The sequence below is a fragment of the Cryptotermes secundus genome, unplaced genomic scaffold, assembly GCF_002891405.2.
Source record: "Cryptotermes secundus unplaced genomic scaffold, Csec_1.0 scaffold262, whole genome shotgun sequence".
NCBI classification, from domain to species: Eukaryota; Metazoa; Arthropoda; class Insecta; order Blattodea; family Kalotermitidae; genus Cryptotermes; species Cryptotermes secundus.
In genome coordinates, this window is record NW_019739214.1 from 245,312 (window position 1) to 263,406 (window position 18,095).

At 38.6% G+C, this 18,095-nt stretch overlaps 1 protein-coding gene across 1 annotated transcript in view; it reads right to left on the reverse strand.

The window, feature by feature from the left end:
- Positions 1–156: 156 nt before the first annotated feature.
- Positions 157–18,095, reverse strand: part of LOC111871676 (endoplasmic reticulum-Golgi intermediate compartment protein 3) — a 21,861-nt gene continuing 3,922 nt past the window's right edge. The window contains exons 3-11 of the mRNA XM_023864936.2: positions 17,414–17,530; positions 15,555–15,586; positions 14,764–14,828; positions 13,241–13,406; positions 12,968–13,025; positions 11,368–11,496; positions 4,742–4,848; positions 2,506–2,600; positions 157–1,898 (exon numbers count right to left, since the gene is read on the reverse strand). Of these exons, the coding sequence (XP_023720704.1) occupies positions 1,763–1,898; positions 2,506–2,600; positions 4,742–4,848; positions 11,368–11,496; positions 12,968–13,025; positions 13,241–13,406; positions 14,764–14,828; positions 15,555–15,586; positions 17,414–17,530 (905 nt within the window). The 3' untranslated portion in view covers positions 157–1,762. The remainder of the gene's footprint in view (positions 1,899–2,505; positions 2,601–4,741; positions 4,849–11,367; positions 11,497–12,967; positions 13,026–13,240; positions 13,407–14,763; positions 14,829–15,554; positions 15,587–17,413; positions 17,531–18,095) is intronic.

An 18,095-nucleotide genomic window follows, 5' to 3' on the forward strand; every position in this document is an offset into this window, starting at 1 on the left:
GTTTAATTGAACAGTGTCTCTTACATCAATATTAAATACTGGTATATATCATATCAAACGTCCCTTAACACCACAAGTATTGAGTGTGCAGCAACAATTTCCAAACAAATCAAAATATATATGAAGTTAGGCATGTAAAGCAAGAACAAAGCACAATAAAAATAGCAACAGTTCATTTACTGCAGTATCCCTTTACATCATATACGAGTATCTGCTAAACATAAATTTTATAAAAGTATATCATTATGAGATTCGTGAACTTGAATACAGAATCTGTCTACAGCGGTATTCTGCGGTTCAGTTTGTTGATAAAAAAGAAAAGTAAATTTTGTGCACAAAATATTTATTATTTGGATGAATATAATGCATATCATCATCCACCACTCCAGTCTCTTGTAAGGACGAGTGAAGAGTCCTTATACAAATCACAAACGAAAGGTAAATTTTCCCATGCCCCTTCCCAAATATAAAGACACAGAACTCTTGATTTACACTACACATATTCTAAATCTCTATGCTAGATGGATCGAGGTAAGTGATCATATCCAACTCCCAGTGGTTTACTTGTAAAAAAAAAGAGATCCTTGTGCAAATGACAACACAAAATAACTGTTGACTGAAGAGTACAACTGTGGTATATACGAATATGTCTTGATTCATTCGAACACACACTTATAAAGCATCTACTACCCTCTCTGATCTCTGTGCCATTAAAAACCTGTTTCAGAGTCACAGTTCTTGTGCATTTCAACAGCATTGTTAAATAAATTATATTTTCACAGGTATTAATACTGTCTATGCCTTTTTAAAATATCTCCATTGCAGCACTCATTTCAACATACCATGATTATGTTGGGTCACATTAAAACTACATGACCTTCAAAAGTGAAACAGATAATACTAAATTCATCAAAACAATAATATTAAAAAGGAGTAGATTTATATACAAGCGTACCAATACTGTGATGAGTCCTCTTTCATTCATAAGATTTTGGATACACAGAGGGGAGTACAAATTTATAACTCTGAAGAATTAATGATGCCTTTATCAGAGTATAAAAAGTTTCTTTTAAATTTTTCCTACTGAATATTTAAAACAGCCACACTGCTTGTATAAATAATTAAAAACCTACTTTCGTAAGAAATATCCATTAGCAGAGACTTGCAATAATAAATAACAGGAAGTTTACAGATATAACCTGAAAGGTTTATGGTCTTCCAGCATTTAAAATTTCACATGCCTGATCACAATGCTTCCATTACTTGCCATCATGATAGCAAGAAGGAAATCACCTTTCAATCGCTATTTTATTTTCCATATTTGACAAAAACTTCAAAATCTTTAATGAAATTTCTTTGTGACTTGCTTCAACTTTGTGTTTCCAACATAGCCTGTACATTTTAACACTGGTTAGGACACAGGCCACTCTCGGGTAAAGCAGATTCCAACTTAAGGCAGAACCTATTATTTCTTGGGACTGTGGATATTATGCAGGTGTAACACGTGTACAGACATATCTATACATTTCTCAGCTCCACTGATGGAGCTGAGAAAATTGCTGGGGACTGTGCTTCTTAAGTGAATGTAAATCTGGTTTATGGCTCCTGTACAAAAACCAATGTAAAGCAGATGCTGTAAAATAGTCTCTCTCTACATCAGAAGTCATACTTCCCAGTCTATTAACATTTAACTAGTATTTGTATTTTCTCATTTGATTCACGCATAGAGATTACTGCAGCTTAGTATCATGACATTTTTACTTTAATTAACCTTACCCAGTTCAATTTTTTTCTGTATCATTTTCACTGAATGATACAGCAAAGAATCTATAATACCAGCAACTGTAAATATGCCTCCAATAATAGCACAGATGTTAGTAGCACAATGGCCAAAGGATCTGAAACATATGTGAAGAATAATTACATTCCTTACAAGCCAGCCAAACAGTAGGAAGTATAAGTTGAACAACCATGAATCCTGTAGATCCAATAAGAATGTTGAACTAAATCACAAAAATTAAATAGTTTTGCTTCAGTTTATTTCAATGCATGCAGAGATCAGAGTATTACAGATATAAATTAAATTTAAACCTTTTTTTGAGGATGGTCTGACATTTTTTAAAGCTACTGTTTTGGAATTCTTTCATCATATGAGTTTATTAAAACCAGGACATTTAAGAAATTCAGGTAAAGATGGAAATAAAACCAATTCTGAAATGTGGTGGTTTTAATAACTTTAGATGATGGATGAAGTCCAAAATAATAGCTTTAAACAATAATATAAATATGTTTGATTTGAGGTCCTCAGAGCAGTGACTATGAAGAGTTATATTTTCTGGGATGTAATGCCATGCAGACCAGCAGAAGATCACCTGGACCTTCTATCAGACTACACAGTATTACATCCCAGAAGATTGTACAAATATATTGGGCACAGTAATGCATAAATCTAAGTGGTGTCATTTCATTAACAGCATAATGCAGTGATGAACAAATAATACTTACTTTTGTCTTTCTGTATATTTCACCATCATGGGAGCAAGTTCATAACTGAAAAATATACCAGGCATTCCGGACTCTCCACTGCTGATGGATACAACCTGGGATGAGTGAGAACATATATTTTACATTTACAGCCATTGTCATCCAGCCTTAAATCAGTAACGTTTCAAGCCAGCATTAGTTTTTTATCAGTTTCTTGGGGTGGGGTGAGACCAAGTCCACTTGGTACATCAGCCACTAATTGGCCTATTGTACCAGCCCAAGATGATGGATTATGATGAATATGAAGCAGTCGGTGGAATGAGAATTGGCAGGGGAAACCTGTCCCAGTGCCACTTTGTCCACCACAAATCCCACGTGACCAGACCTTGGCTCAAACCCGCGATGCAGTGGAAATACTACGTACAATGTTGAAACAGGAAGTTTAACTATGTATAAACTGGTCTCTTCAAAAAAGCAGCAAGTCCTTAAATTTTAAACCTCACTGCATTACCTTTAAACTGATTCTAGTCTTCTTGGCCCCAGAATATGAATTTATTTATAATACATACTTCAAAATATAAAGTACAGATGGCACTTCATGCTATAACTAATGAAATAGTAGAGAACAATAAGGTAATTATGTACACTAATTCAAACCCAACAATTATCTTGTTTCTTGAGTGAATGAACATAGGATTATTGCATACTGTCTGTGGCATAAAAACTGTTTATTACCACTGTCTTCTATTACTTGCAGGATAGCAACTTCAAATTTCTGCAGGTCTTTAATGGGGTGATGTTACTTTGTTTTGTGAGAGATGAGCATAACAGACTTTTTACTGGGTCTCCTGGTAATGACACTGATTCCCAATCTCATTACATGTTTCATATAATGCATGTTACAATAATACAATACCACATGCAATGTTCTCCTTTCTGCAGTGTATCCTTCAATAAGTGCTATTAGATTCATACTGTGCTATACAGACCCGTTTCTAAGCAGTGATTCTGTAAATAGCCATTGCTAGGTAACGCCTGCAACATACACACATGTAACAACAGAACAATCGGGTTATGCAACCTGTTTCTAAGCAATGGTTTGGTAAACACATTTCCACTGCAACAGACACCAACACAACAACAGAAGAATGGTGTTTTTGGTGTGGTCCATGCCGAAATGTTACAAGCAGGACAGTTTGTGCAGTTAACAAGCAGAAGTCATATAAAATCACGAGAATGAACACGTTTGCGGCACAGGACAAGGCAAAGCCAGACACAGAAAATATAAGAGGCTTAAATTTGGCAGTGGTCAAGCTTACAGCTCTTCAAGGGACTAAGCTGCTTTTGTAGCATAAGATGCGTAAGATAGGCATGATCTGCTTTGCAAAGCCTGTGCTGACAGAGGACTTGTATATAGTGCACAAGGAAGAATTTTCAGTAACATGCTATATGTGTGATATGTACACTTGGTAAAAGCCAAGTATATTCATAAGAGACAGCAAACCCATCTTCTCATCAGAGAGGATGTTATACACGTATAAGGCCGTAAGGGTTCAGTTGAAAAAAAAATCTCTGGTCATGAGTCTCAAGGGACTTGATGGCAAGATGAACTGAATAGTGGTAAACCAACAGTCATACAGTAACTTTGACAATGAAGCAGCTGTTGGAGTCGTCGGCAGTTCAGCTGAGGGTTGGCAGTTGAGTCAAACTCTGCAAGGATGGCTAAAGACAAAAAGAGTTCAGTTGCGAGAAATTCACCAGACAGTAACGATGTGAGCGCGGGAAGCTGAAGGATCTCCAATGTTGGAAGCCACTGCTATGGAACAGCTGCTGAAGATAGATCTGACTGCAAAAAGGCTCAGCGAATGTTGTAGTGATCTGTGAATTGTGGAGATTAGCGATAGCGCTGTAATTGCTTGTAGTTTTGAGTGATGTGTACATGTAGTAAATATATCCAATTCATATACCCTCTACAGTCACAACCTTAAATCGTGACAATACTGTGGTCTGCTGGGATATGACACCACGTAGTGTGGTAGGTGAGTACAGTGTTTCATCAGACGAACATACTGGCTTTTTTTATCTTTGAAGTAGAGACTTCTATCCTGTAGATTGAGGCAGTATGTTCCTCTGAAATGTTGGTATCCACCTACCAGATTACAGCGTGCCAAAATCCAGGAGACCACAGTACAAATCTGGAGGGGGGGGAACTTATAAACATTATTAAGAGTTAAAGCAAATCAAGTCAACAGCATACCTTCTGATGTCTTGTAACAGAAAACTGATTTGTCTGCCAAACTGCACCATCTTTTCGAACATATGTTGTTGGCACTATCTTGATGTAATACTGAAACATTGTTGCGCCTGGAATAAAACCATAAATATTGTGGCATAAGAGACCCACTGTTTAGCAATGACTGCAAAACAAACAACATAAAACGCCCACTGCTAGGCAACATTCCAAACATGCGCCAATGGAATAGTTGTAAAATGGTGTTTCCTGTGTGATCCGTGCCTAGATGTTACATGCAGGATAATTTCTGAAGCAAGTTCAGTTAAGTGAAATGCAGGAAAGTGAAGAGTTGGTTGGTGAGTTAAGTCAGAGAACTGAAATTCAGTCGTTCTGAGCCTTTGCTGTTAGAAGGTGTTAGCTGAGGCACGGGGATAGTTTGGGAACCCAGAGTAAGGGAAACGTCTGCCACTGGAAGTCATTGATATGACAACTGTTGTGATAGTGGTTTCTAAAAAGTGTTTGGTGTCTCTGAAGATGATCCAAATGGATCGAAACATGTAAGGCTAGTGAATCATCAAATGAGAAAACTGAAATAGTCACAGTGGATGGACTTGTCTTTTATAATTGTACCCTGTACCTGTTTTGAATTAAATTTAAGAAATGTTGGATGCAAGTTGAATCGGGAGGTATCGGCTCTGCTTACCAGAAGCAGGATGCAGGCCATAAACTGCTCTAGTTTGGAATTTAAGACGTTTTTCTCGATCTGGGGCTTATAGCTCGTTTTCTATTACTACCAAATCGCTGCACTGGAGGCTGTGCACATTGAGGGTAGAACGCTACGCCATGACAGGAATAATAATCATCGGCTACATGCCACCCCTTTACCCCTCTGTCGCTGAAGATGCAGTCTTCAATAAGATTCCGAGGAGAAATTACAGCAACTGACTCGTGACTGCTCGTGACACTGGACTTGCAAACAACCGGGTGTTTGATATACAGCATTGCTCGTGGCTCTCGCATCATACACATCTCATTCGTACTTCCAGTCCGAAGGAGCACGTAATAATTTCTACACAACGTTAATCACCGCGAGCAAAACGTGTATTTTACATATAAGTTCACTTTCTTCTCAGTTGATCAATATTATTCCAAATAACCTGACGTTTCGCAATTACTGCAACGAGACAGTGATTAATACAAAAGTCTTCCTCAGTAATCCAACTACATATACATTAACAGCGAACAGTGACTTGTTCTGATGACATGCGTGCAACTAAACAAACTTCTACACTTCACCATTGCACCTCCATTACGTCGTTCAAGATGCAATCAAATCCAATTCATATGGCCTGACAACTTACGCTTACCAACTAGCTAGGCGGCGTACTCTCAACATAATTCCCAGTCCCGAATGTCTTTCATAATTAACTCTACTCATAATTCAGAAAGGCGAAACAAAAATTAAGGAGGGAATGGTTAAACACCTCAGGAACTCTGCTCCATGGATTTAGTCCAATGAACTACAAACGTAACTTCTTGCGAACTGCCTCGAAAGAATTCCCTCCTACCAGAACCAGGGTACGGTAAATTATGAATGAAATATGAAACGAAGCACCTTAAGCGTTTCTAAACTTCACACAGTGTCACCATTTTCAACTTTTCATATTTTATAAATTAATCAATTTGTTTCTGGATTACAATAATCATACATTAAATAAAATAAAGCCTTTGCATTTATTGTCATTATACGAGTCTACCATGAATTAAATGGAATACTTTATTTACATTCCGCAAATCCTCCATCGCCAATGCTGTAGAACAAGTCATTATTCGGCTAGTTTTAACCTTTCTTCTGAATTAATGAAACGAATAAACTATCATGTACACTATCAGTAAAGTATGTCGTAACCAGTAAATCCATTCGAGAACGATCGTCAAGCACTTACATTTGCGTACATAAGCAACTAGAGAGTAGCCAAGTAACAAATGTCATTCTATCTGTAAGAATGAAATCAGTATCTCTAGTGTGGGCCGAACCTCTTTGCTGAACGACCTTAAACATATACGAATTAAATAAGTCAAACTAGATTACAAATCCAAACGGGATGGGCAAATGCATTAATCATGTTTGGACGACATCACTTCTAGCCCCTTTGAAACTTCCACGCTGTCCATCGCTCGGACATCACACGGGATCGCACGGTATAACGTAACACGGTCAGGTTGATACTATTGCCATCTGACGTTACAGCGGTATCACGGAACACTAAACAGAAACGTGACGAACGCAGACACAAACATGGCAGAATTGTAGGATTACGGTTGACATATTCGTGCATAATGTTTATAGCATAATCTGGACATAAAGAAGGGCAGACGCATAATTTACCGTCTAATAGCATAGGTATGTAAGTTCAGTTACGATAGTTACACTACGTGTATTGCATTATAAATTTTACATGCCTAGATACTGGTCAAAATATTCGTATTGCCGCTAATTACTTGGCATTTTAAATATGCGGAGATCGTACATGGCCAATTATAAATCCATGTTCATATTTTAAACTATTGTTGGGCATATAAGGTTGCTAACTTCAGAAAGTCTGTGAGGCAATTTGGTTTAGAAACAGCCTTAAAAGTACTTTACAGCATCAGTATGCGAGTCTGGGGGGGGAGGGAAGTTCGGGATACCACGACCAGTGAACGTGATACACTGTTGCGCGGAAATGTGTGCGGGATGGCTCTACCAACATAGTAACGAGAAAATTCAACCTCGAAGAACGAGATGTAAACTGTACTAAACGCAGTGGTGAATTCTGTTTTACCATACTAAAACTTACAGTTTCTGTTCACATCCTGTTGTTCAGTTATGTAAACTATTGTGTGTCCAGCAGCATTATTTATGTACTTAGTTACTGATGTGCTAATATTTTATAGGGTTTTTTATTGCTAGTGGGGTGGGACTAAGTTCCTTGCACTGCGGCCCACTTATGGCCTATTGTACCAGTCCAATATGATAGGTGAGGGTGATTGTGGAGCAATTGGTGGAATGAAGATTGGCAGGGGAAATGGAAGTACTTGGAGAAAACCTGCCCCAGCATCACTTTGTCCACCACAAATCCCACTTGACCAGACCCGGGATTGAACCTGGGCCGCCACGGTGAGAAGCCAGTGACTAACTGCTTGAGCTATGGAGTGGCCTATTTTATAGGTTAATAAAAGATTATACATACAGATTATTATTTCCACATCAGGAAGCAAACATGGTGGTGCACTATAGTAAAGTGTTTTTCTTTAAGCTCTCATCAAGGATCATCATCTTATATGGTTTTATAATACAATACATTGCAAGCTGCCCAGCATGGGAACTGCTCACATTCAAGCAAATGTTACAGTGAAAACGCAAGTATCATTGCTTAGCAATGGCAAGTAAACAGCCAAGGAAACATGGACTTTTCAGTTCTTTCAATCTAAAATATTGTGGCATGTCGCTTAAAAGCCAGAATAGTTGAGTGAGATCAAAGTTGATTTCCTAGACAAGCGTTAACAAAGCACATTCCCACAACACTGGATTACCATGGGACTGGTATACGTGCACTTCCATGGAAAAATTCGGCTAGACACATAAGTTACTGCAGAACTGGAGGTGTTTCTGTGGCAACGCATAAATAGGCAGGAGGTTACCATGGAAACAAAATACTGAACTGTTCGGGGCAGTGTCTGCTATTCAGTACGCCATGAACCTACCTGAGGGAGACACCAGATATAACCAGATTGGTACTGAGATCAGATCAGGTTGGAGCAGAGATAACCAGAAGAGAGATCAGAGAAGCCCAGAGCGGAGATCAGAACAGAGATAGCTAGGAGAGAGACGAGAACAGAAGTCTTCATATGGCATAGTTACAGTGAACATTACAGTGTGATCATTGATCATAGTTACGCAGTGTTATAATTATTGTGTGTGATAAGTGTCTAGTTCTGCCTGGCGTAATTCTCCAATAAACCTCTTCCCCAAATCCGCAATCCATTAATTATTGTCACAGAACCCCAGACACGTGACAATATCAACCCTCTTGCCCTCAAAACCAGAGTGTCTGCACAAATTTATGCAGATCACACAACGTAACTTTGGAATAAACCAAGCTATCTAACATACAAATCCTGTGTCTTGACCTTTATACGAGTACAGTTTTGGACCATAGTGATAAGGGTCATATTAGTATGGAGATGAACACAACAGCACACCATAATGCTTGTCCTCTTTTTGTTGTGTAGCACATTTGAATAATGCCTGTTCCTGTGGGATCATACCAGACTGGCCCGAGCTGTTGGGACCGCATGAAAATGGGATTCACAATCGGCTTCTGTGTTGGGATCGCATCTGGTGCTCTTTTTGGAGGTTTCTCAGCCCTCAGGTAGTAGAAAATGTATACCGCTTTAAAGGTTTGTAAGATGATTTATTAAGCGCTTATATTATCTTTCTGTTTTACCAGATATGGACTCCGTGGAAGAGAATTAGTGAACAGCGTGGGGAAGATGATGCTTCAAGGTGGAGGAACTTTTGGAACATTTATGGCTATTGGAACAGGAATTAGGTGCTGATGTGATAAAATACTGTTATAATAGTTCTGGTGACCGCAGTTACAAGATCCTTTGTGTGGCAGGAGATGTTAAGCTCTAGAAAAGTTGTGGTGCAAGTTGTACAGAACTATAGAGGACTGATGTAACTACGCAGTGAGCAAATATCTTTTGAATATATGCATTATACACTTGATATGTAACATTTAATGAGTAAATAGCCATATATTACATGTTTCACTTTTACTAGCTTATTACTTTTCTCCAATAATTTTACTGCTCTTAAGAGGCATTAAGGCAAACAAAACATGATATAGATTGGTTTCAGAATGTTCAGTGCTTCCTAAAAAGTCTAAAAGTAATGAAAAGATATAACATAACTTTAAAAATAACGTGTGAATGTGTATACACACACACACACACACACACTAAGTGAAAACTTCGCATGCCGATTTTGATGGAAATGTACCATTTTCAGTGTGTGTTTTACTTTACTAATCCAACTGGTACCTCCAGTAGCATAAAATATCTCAGCATCCTTTGTACTCCTACATTTTCAAGCCTCGTGTTGGTAATTTTGTCAGAGTAGAGCCCACTGGATAAAAGGGTGGACCCCAGAGATTCCCTCAGTGCAGCAACGAAGCCTGTAGCCAGCTACTTTCTTGAACTATCCTGGTATGGGAAGGTTTTATGTGGTAGCATAGTTGGTTGAGGCACTAAGACACAAGTTCAAAGGTCGCTGGTTTGAGTCCTGATGAAGTGGATTTTTTCTTTCAATTTACCTAATCCTTCTGGCCGCACTATGGCCCTGGGGTTGACTCAGCCTTTACCAGGAATGTTCCTGGGGGGGTAAAGGGCAGTCTGCATGTAATTGAGACAACTTCACTGCCATCTGTGAGCCAACTGTCCAATAATGTGGGACCCTCAACGTCTCACAACCCTATGGGCCTCCATGGCCTGTTACAGGGATAGCTTTACCTCTACATGTAGTTAACTGCTACAGATGGATAACAAGTGACCATAAAGGAAACTTATTACAGTAGATGAAGTGAACTGCTGAAGAGAACAGTTGGATTAGGTATGTCAAAATGTTTAATGAACACCATGTTACATGTGCACTGACTTTCTATGATTATAATATAAAACATTATGCTGTGAAAATTTTACTTGATCTTTAAAATGACATTTCAGTGGAACTTAATCAATTCCACATCCCCATTATCATTATGAAGAGAGTTTCAAAACAGCAGAGTTCAATACCATAATTTTGGTTTATGTTCATTAAATTTCTCCATTATGCAATGTTCAGGTGATACCTCATCCCCTTTCAAAGATTATGAAAAGATTCCATACTGATGACACGCATTTAACACTTATTACTACAGGTGAGAAATGGGTGGTTGCAACTGGAGCTGACATAAAAAAGTGAAAGATATGATTTCAGAAAATAAATTCTGCCACAAACATATTATGACCTATGCTAGCTAACCAGTGTGAAGTAAAAAGGGAATTCATAATGTGACAGACAAAATTCAAAGTGCCAAATATTATTTCATATGAGATAAGTGTGATGTACATAAGTGGTATTATCAATGCCAACCGATTTCATAATGAAAAATGATGCCGTTACATATTGGTATCCAGTCTCAGTATTATTTTCAGAAATGGACACACTATGCCAGCATTAAAATTTTCAACACTCTACCATCTAGTCTTGAAAGTCTTACAATTGAAAAGGCACAATTTAAAGTAGCACTAAAAAGATACTTAAATACACAACCTTTGTACTCTGTTGATGAATTCCTGTTACCTAAAAATTACTATCTGTTGAGGTTTGTATAAATAGCATAAGTGGGCAGTACCGGTGTGTGTATGTGTGCATATATATCTGAAGCATTTAAATACCTTATATGAAGACTATTTTATTTTTATGTGAAAGCTTCATTGTACTATATATACACGTTTTGTGATTTTATGAACTATTTCATATCCTGTGGACATTTCTGACTAATTTTGGATCCATGGAATGTAATGTATTAAGAAAGCTAACTCAAAGCAGCAGCCTTACTTACCTTCATGTGCGATCACATCACTGCCATCGATTGGATTTGTTTTTCCTGGAATATTTTTCCCAAATGAAAGGTGCCTGATACGATGTGATGTATTGAAGTTTGTAGAGGAAAATGGTTGTACATCATGAACTGCAAAGTTAGAAATCACCTGTTGTTTAGGGGGAACTGACATTTGTTTGTAGCACACTCTAAGCAGTTAGTTTCTGTGGATTTTCTGGATACCACAATATAAGATACGTCTTCTGGGATGTGATACTAAGCAGAGTGTAGATGTTTTCCATTGTTCTGGAGGAACATGCTGCCTCATCCCCAGAGTAACCATGAAGATCAAGGTGTATGTTCCTCTGAAATATAAGTAAATATGTACAATCTGAGTTAGGACTTTTTGTCCCATCTAAGTGCAACGTCGCTCACTATTCTTTCTCCGTATTCCTACTACACTACACGTTTCGGCCTAACCGGCCATCTTCAGGTGTACAGGTTGTTATAGTTAAGGATTCTGCTGCTCGCTGTAATGCAGTTTTCTTTCCTTCTACTGTAGTTGCATCCAGTTATTTTGGTTACTTGCATTACCATCAGTATTATTTAGGTGTCCTTGGGTTGCACATGGTTGCATTTCATTTTGTTTGGTTTGTTGGTCGGCTATCATAGTCATTCCTTGTGGGTGTTTTCGTGACGACAGCTACAACGAACAACAAAGCAACCACGTGCACCCGAAGGACATCTCAATAAAACCGATGCTAACCCACATAACCAGAGGCGACTACAATAGAAGGAAAGAAAACCGCATTACAGTGAGCAGCAGAATCCTTAACCATAACAATCTCTACACCTGAAGATGGCCGGTTAGGCTGAATTATGCAGTGACCAATAAAGGAAGTAAGAATATGAAGTAAGATTAGCAAACAGTGTTGCACTTAGCACAAAAACTCTTAAGTCAGATCTATACAGTGCAACAGGATGCTGAAGTACTGACAGAACATTTTGTAACCAAAATGAAAATGAGACACAACATAAAACACAGACTTACCTAAATTTCAGGACAAACTTCAAGCAATCTGAAGTTTGGTGACACATAATTCCTGCAAATTTTATATGAAACATTTTTCTTTCTTTTTTTTAAATGTCAATATGGCTTGGTAATTGATTGGAAAAGAGAGAAAGAAACAAAGTCAAAACCCAACTAATCTGCCTTACAGTTGAACTAATACAATGGTCTACAAAAATTTAATTTTCTGAATTCTCATTCTTAAATTGATTTTCTTATTATTATAACCTGGTCTCAGTTTTACCTAAAATGGAAGAGTGTTTCTTAAACAGACAAACAGAAAGGAATGTTGGCAGCTGCTGCCACCAGTTTGTGAGCTTGAGCTTTGCCATGTGTTTGACATATGGTCTATGTCTACCTTACCAGTCCAAGACATGGCACACAGCTACTCTCACTGATCACTTTGCTGTGTTCAATCCTCTCAGCTTCCAACCTACAGTTACTGAACCAAGACCAAGCTTGCAGACTGGTGGTGGCAACTGTAATTTCTGAATGGACAAGTTGGTTGGGCATATATCGTGCATCCCTTGTCTATATAATGAAAGGACTTACCATGTACGTGATTTATGGAGAAACTCTGCCCAGGGGCAATGTGAAAACTACCACCAACCTATAAATTACAGATATCTATTAGTATATTACTATGTCACTTAGTCTCATACACAGTCATGATGCAGCAGAATAAAAAATTTTATTTTTTAAAACAAAAAAAAATATCTTTATCATCTATACAAAAATATCACTGTTGTATGAATTAAACTGAGCTTGAAGAATATGGCCACACACTTTCCTGATGTAAGTAGATATTATTAAATTTAAACCTACACGGTTTACTTCCATATAACCATATATCTGACACGCTTCTGAAAAGGCATTCTTTAACTTCTGTGAGTAATGCTCTGACTGGCACTGAGTAATGGTCTCTATGTCAGGAAATGCCCACGTCTTTCTTCTGTAAGCTTCTTTAACAGCTTCGCAAGAATCACAACATCTGGAACACAATCATAAATTATAATACATACACAATAATAATTTAGAATAAATATATCAAAGTCCAAAGTTGATAATCTTCCAAATGTATAAAATACTAGTGTATTATCTATTTAGGCTTTAATGTAAGATCTGGAATCATAAAGAGTGCAATATATTTCCATGTAAGATTTGAGGCTTTCACGGCGGTGATTATGAAGAAAGCAGTCTTCTGAGATTTGGCACCGTGTATATGTGGTGTTAACCGACGTTTCGGAGGAGCGTATCGCCTCCATCTTCAGGGTAGAAGAAAAAATATATAAGAATCTGCAAGCAAAGAGACCGTGTGAACCGGTAAAAGCAGACTGTGGAAAAATACACAGCTATGTGAGAGCAGTGAGGGAGAAGGGGGAAGGCCAAGTATACAAGTGAAAACAGTAGTGTGGGAGAGGTAGGGGAAGGGAGCTAGGACAAGCGTGGTTTTTGTGTAGGGGAGAGAAAGGCAAGGTTGACGGCTGGGCACCACCCGTGAGCTGAGGGGTGGGGGTTGTTATGTTGGTTGGTCATGGCCTGTGTGGCCTTCTGGATCTGGCCTAATATCCCGGTGGGATTCTTCTACCCTGAAGATGGAGGCGATACGTTCCTCCAAAACGTTGGTTAACACCACATATACACGGTGCCAAATCCCAGAAGACTGCTTTCTTCAATATATTTCCACTTTTACAAATTCAGAGAACTGATTCCAACTCCCTTACACATATCCTACAGCTCTTTTTCCTCCTCAACAAAGTTTGTTGGACTTCATCAGTTTCCAGTAACAGTGACAATGAACTTTTTACCACCATCTGTCTAAATGAATGCTTATGAAATATGCCCCACACTTCATGTCATGCCAAGTAGTATCTTCTAAACATCCCACTTTAATTAACAGCACATTACACTCAGTACACTCTTCAGATGTTGAAATTATTTTCATTCTCATAATTCTGTCATCGATAGGAAGAAAATTCATGTGAAAACCTGTGGTACCTTTCAAACACTGTCTGAATTGTCTCTCTGAAGTACTGTGAAATGCCATGTCCACCAAACAAGAATATCTGATACCACAATTGTTTTATAAAACTTAACTGTACAAATATAATTTGGTTACATAAAGGTCTCTGTAAGTTAGCAAAAGCAGTCAGGGTTTTGTTGTTCCTTCAGTACCGTCACACAGAATCTTACCATGTGGTGTGCCCCAAAACAGTGCTACTCTGCAGCTGTATGGAAATCATCTTGATGATAAAGTAGATTTCTAAGATGGATATAAAATTACTATAACTTACAAGTTACCCAAACTCGTTAGTTTTGTCCTTAACTAAAGACAGATCTGTACTTACGGAATATCTACAGTTTCTGCACCATAACAACTTCCACATTTTTTTTCTTCAGTTGCATTTTTTCCCTGTTAGAAGAAAACAATAAACATAGTTAAGTACAGAAGTCTATTGTCAATTACAACCAGTGCCTACTTTTTCTAAAAAAAATGTTTTCTGTCACTGTCATGCTTGGTTTTACCCTCAATAAAATTAAAATGCACTAACAGATGTATGAATTTTGACACCTACAAGATTACTGGCATGTATTGGCTAAAAAAAAAAAGCACTGGTTACAATTGATCAAAGGTTTATGAACAGTTCATCATGTCACCAATTAAAGTCATTAACAAGTTTATAAATGTATTGTTGCATATGAACTGGAATTGGTTTCATGGCTTTGTGAAATTGTGAAATCCACTGCACTCCTTACTATTCCAGATCTCACACTGAAGCCTGACTGGATAAGGCATCAGTATTTTATAAATCTGAATATTTTATTAACTTACCATTACTTTTATTGATGATCTACTGTAAAATTACTTTCGGCTGTTATAGTATTATAAGGTCAAAGATTGGAACTAAAACATGGGGGTTGAAAAGAAAAGGCCTCCATCTTCAGGGTTGATAATAATCCAAGCTAGAAACCAGCAAAAGCAGGTAACAAGTTTGTTTGAATATGGAGGTAGAATTATCCTCCAAAATGTTGGGATCTCTCTGAACTGCACAGCATTACAATTCAGAATACCATGTTCTTCATGGCAATTCTTCATATCAAAGTTAACTTTCATGTTCTAAATTTGTATGTTACTTACTTTTGGAATCTCTGTTGCTCCTGCCCCAATTTCTGAAATAAGGAAATGATCAATAACTGCAAAAATACACCATTTTCTCCACTCATAAGAAAATATAACAATGCTAAAAACTGTCTCAACCAATTTACCATGTGATATTTTAAGTTTCAAGGCTCTCACTATGGTGACTGTTCCCACTGTTGTCTTCTGGACTGTGACACTTTGTAGTCTTCTAAAAAAAACCTTTTTTTTTAATTAATTCGCTTAGTGGGGGGTGAAGTCCAACTGGGTCCACTCTGCACAGCGGCCACTGATTCGCCTATTGCAGCCTGCCCCGGGTGATTATGATGATGGAGAATTTGGTGGAATGAAGATTGGCAGGGGAAACCGAAGTACTCAGAGAAAACCCGCCCCAGTGCCACTTTGTCCACCACAAATCCCACTTGACCAGACCCGGGCCGCCATGGTGGGAAGCCAGCGACTAACCACTTGAGCTATGGCACGGCCACATGTAGTCGTGTAAGTGGATACTGATGTTTCAGAGGAACATGCTGCCTCCATCACTTCAACACTGAAGATGGCGGCAGCATGTTCCTCTGAAGTGTCAGTGTCTGTCTACAATATTACACATTGCCACAACCCAGAACAGTGTAGCAGATCACCTCCTCACAGTTATGACCAAACTTGTTACAGCAGGCTAGCTCCCTTGTCACCAAGTTGCTGTGACAGTTATCACCTCTCACCCCAGATGCTATGCACCAGCCTTCTCATTAATGCCTGTATGGGAAGGTAAATAAGTGGAATAATCTGACAGGTTAAGATCTCAGGAATCAATTACGAATTTGTGGTAACTCATTTGTGCAGTGCATGATGCTCCACTTGGCAAATAGTGGTTAGGACTTCAGTTAATTCCATTGAGAAGAATATGAGACAAATGTGGAACTTGGAAATGGTTCAATCAAATTACATACAGATTATCAGAGCACTAGAACAATTATCAATCACATGAACATTTCACCTTCATTATTACAACTTCGCCACTATCACACATGAGATAATACCCCAGTTACTCCTGTCCAGTGCCAGTCACATGCCAACTGACTTGAACAGCTTTCTGCGACTGCTAGGTGACTATCCCTTGGCAGTGAATGTCTTACTTCAAATTTTTTCAGACAAGTATGAATTCAATTCTCTTACTCTCTAGTGACTTAGTACAATGTTCATTCTTCTGTGTCCCATGTGTGTGTGTGTGTGACACTCATATGTTTTCATATGTAAGGCAATAAGTAAGTTTGGCCAGTGCCACTGACCAAATTTTGAATCAAATTCCTAACTCCTGGTTGGTCAATTGTCCTGATATCATTCTGCCCTAGGCTATTAACCATCCATACAGAAGGGAAGACCAAAAGGAAACCATGATGACACAGGAGCATGCCATACTGCATCCTGAAAGGATTTAGTCAAAAAAGAATGTAGCATTGGCATGCACTGACATATCCTAAAACAGTACATGCCTTGTCACACATCTGAGAGAGAGAGGGATTGGATATGGGCCTGACATCCTGGTGCCTGTCCAATAACATACACTCTACAATAGTCAGAGCATGAACACATACCGAAAACTGTAAGAGGTATTGTCTCAAATTTTCAAGCATTGCATCAGAGTGGCGTGTTCAGGACATGAATCTGGACTGTACTGCTGCAACGCCACATTCTGAGCACAATTTGTAAACTACTACACTAACTTCACCTACCATATCCTCTTTGGTTGAAAGTATAATCCACACCCCTAACACTTAATGCTCACTCAAGATCTTGGCTACTTTTAACTGCAGTCATCATATACTCTGACAGCAATTATGAATGACATGCAAAAATACCTTCTTTCTGGGGCTCTTCAATTGGTTTCCCATCCAAGTCCAACCTACGTTTATATATGTTATGTTCAATTTGCAAATGTTGTTCTCCTGATGTATCCATTGCATCCAGTACTAGAACTGCAACATACAAAGTCAGTTATTAGCAACAGAAAAACTATAGTAGGCAAGTTAAAGTTTGAACCAATCAATTAAGTGCAATATAATCCTTCTTGAGAGGCAGGGTGGCTGTGTCTTTGGTGGGGACGTATCACAGACCAGGTATGAATTGAGACACAGCTTTGGAACACCTCCTCGTGGTCCTGCTGGGCAACGACAGTCCTGGAGGGTCTGCATTAGCATGAACCTCCGGGGTTGCGGCCAAGTTTCCATAAAGGGCAATGGTCATTTGACCAGAGCCTCCCACGCGGCGGCATTATGACTCTTGGGTTTCATTACGATGTACCCAGGACAAATGTGGGAGAGCACTCCTATGGGGGTAGCTACGGCTATTTGAGTTGTCTCCCTAGAGTACCGATAAGATGCCGCAAGCCTTAGGGCTCAACACTCTAAAATGGTTTCGACCAACCCATGTGGAGCGGTGGGAATGGGGGAGCTTTGAAGCAACCTCCAGGGGCAGTAAGTTCATGTAGGTTGCCCTGGTCGCAACCTCATGACAATTAGTATCGCACTCCCAGTTATCTGG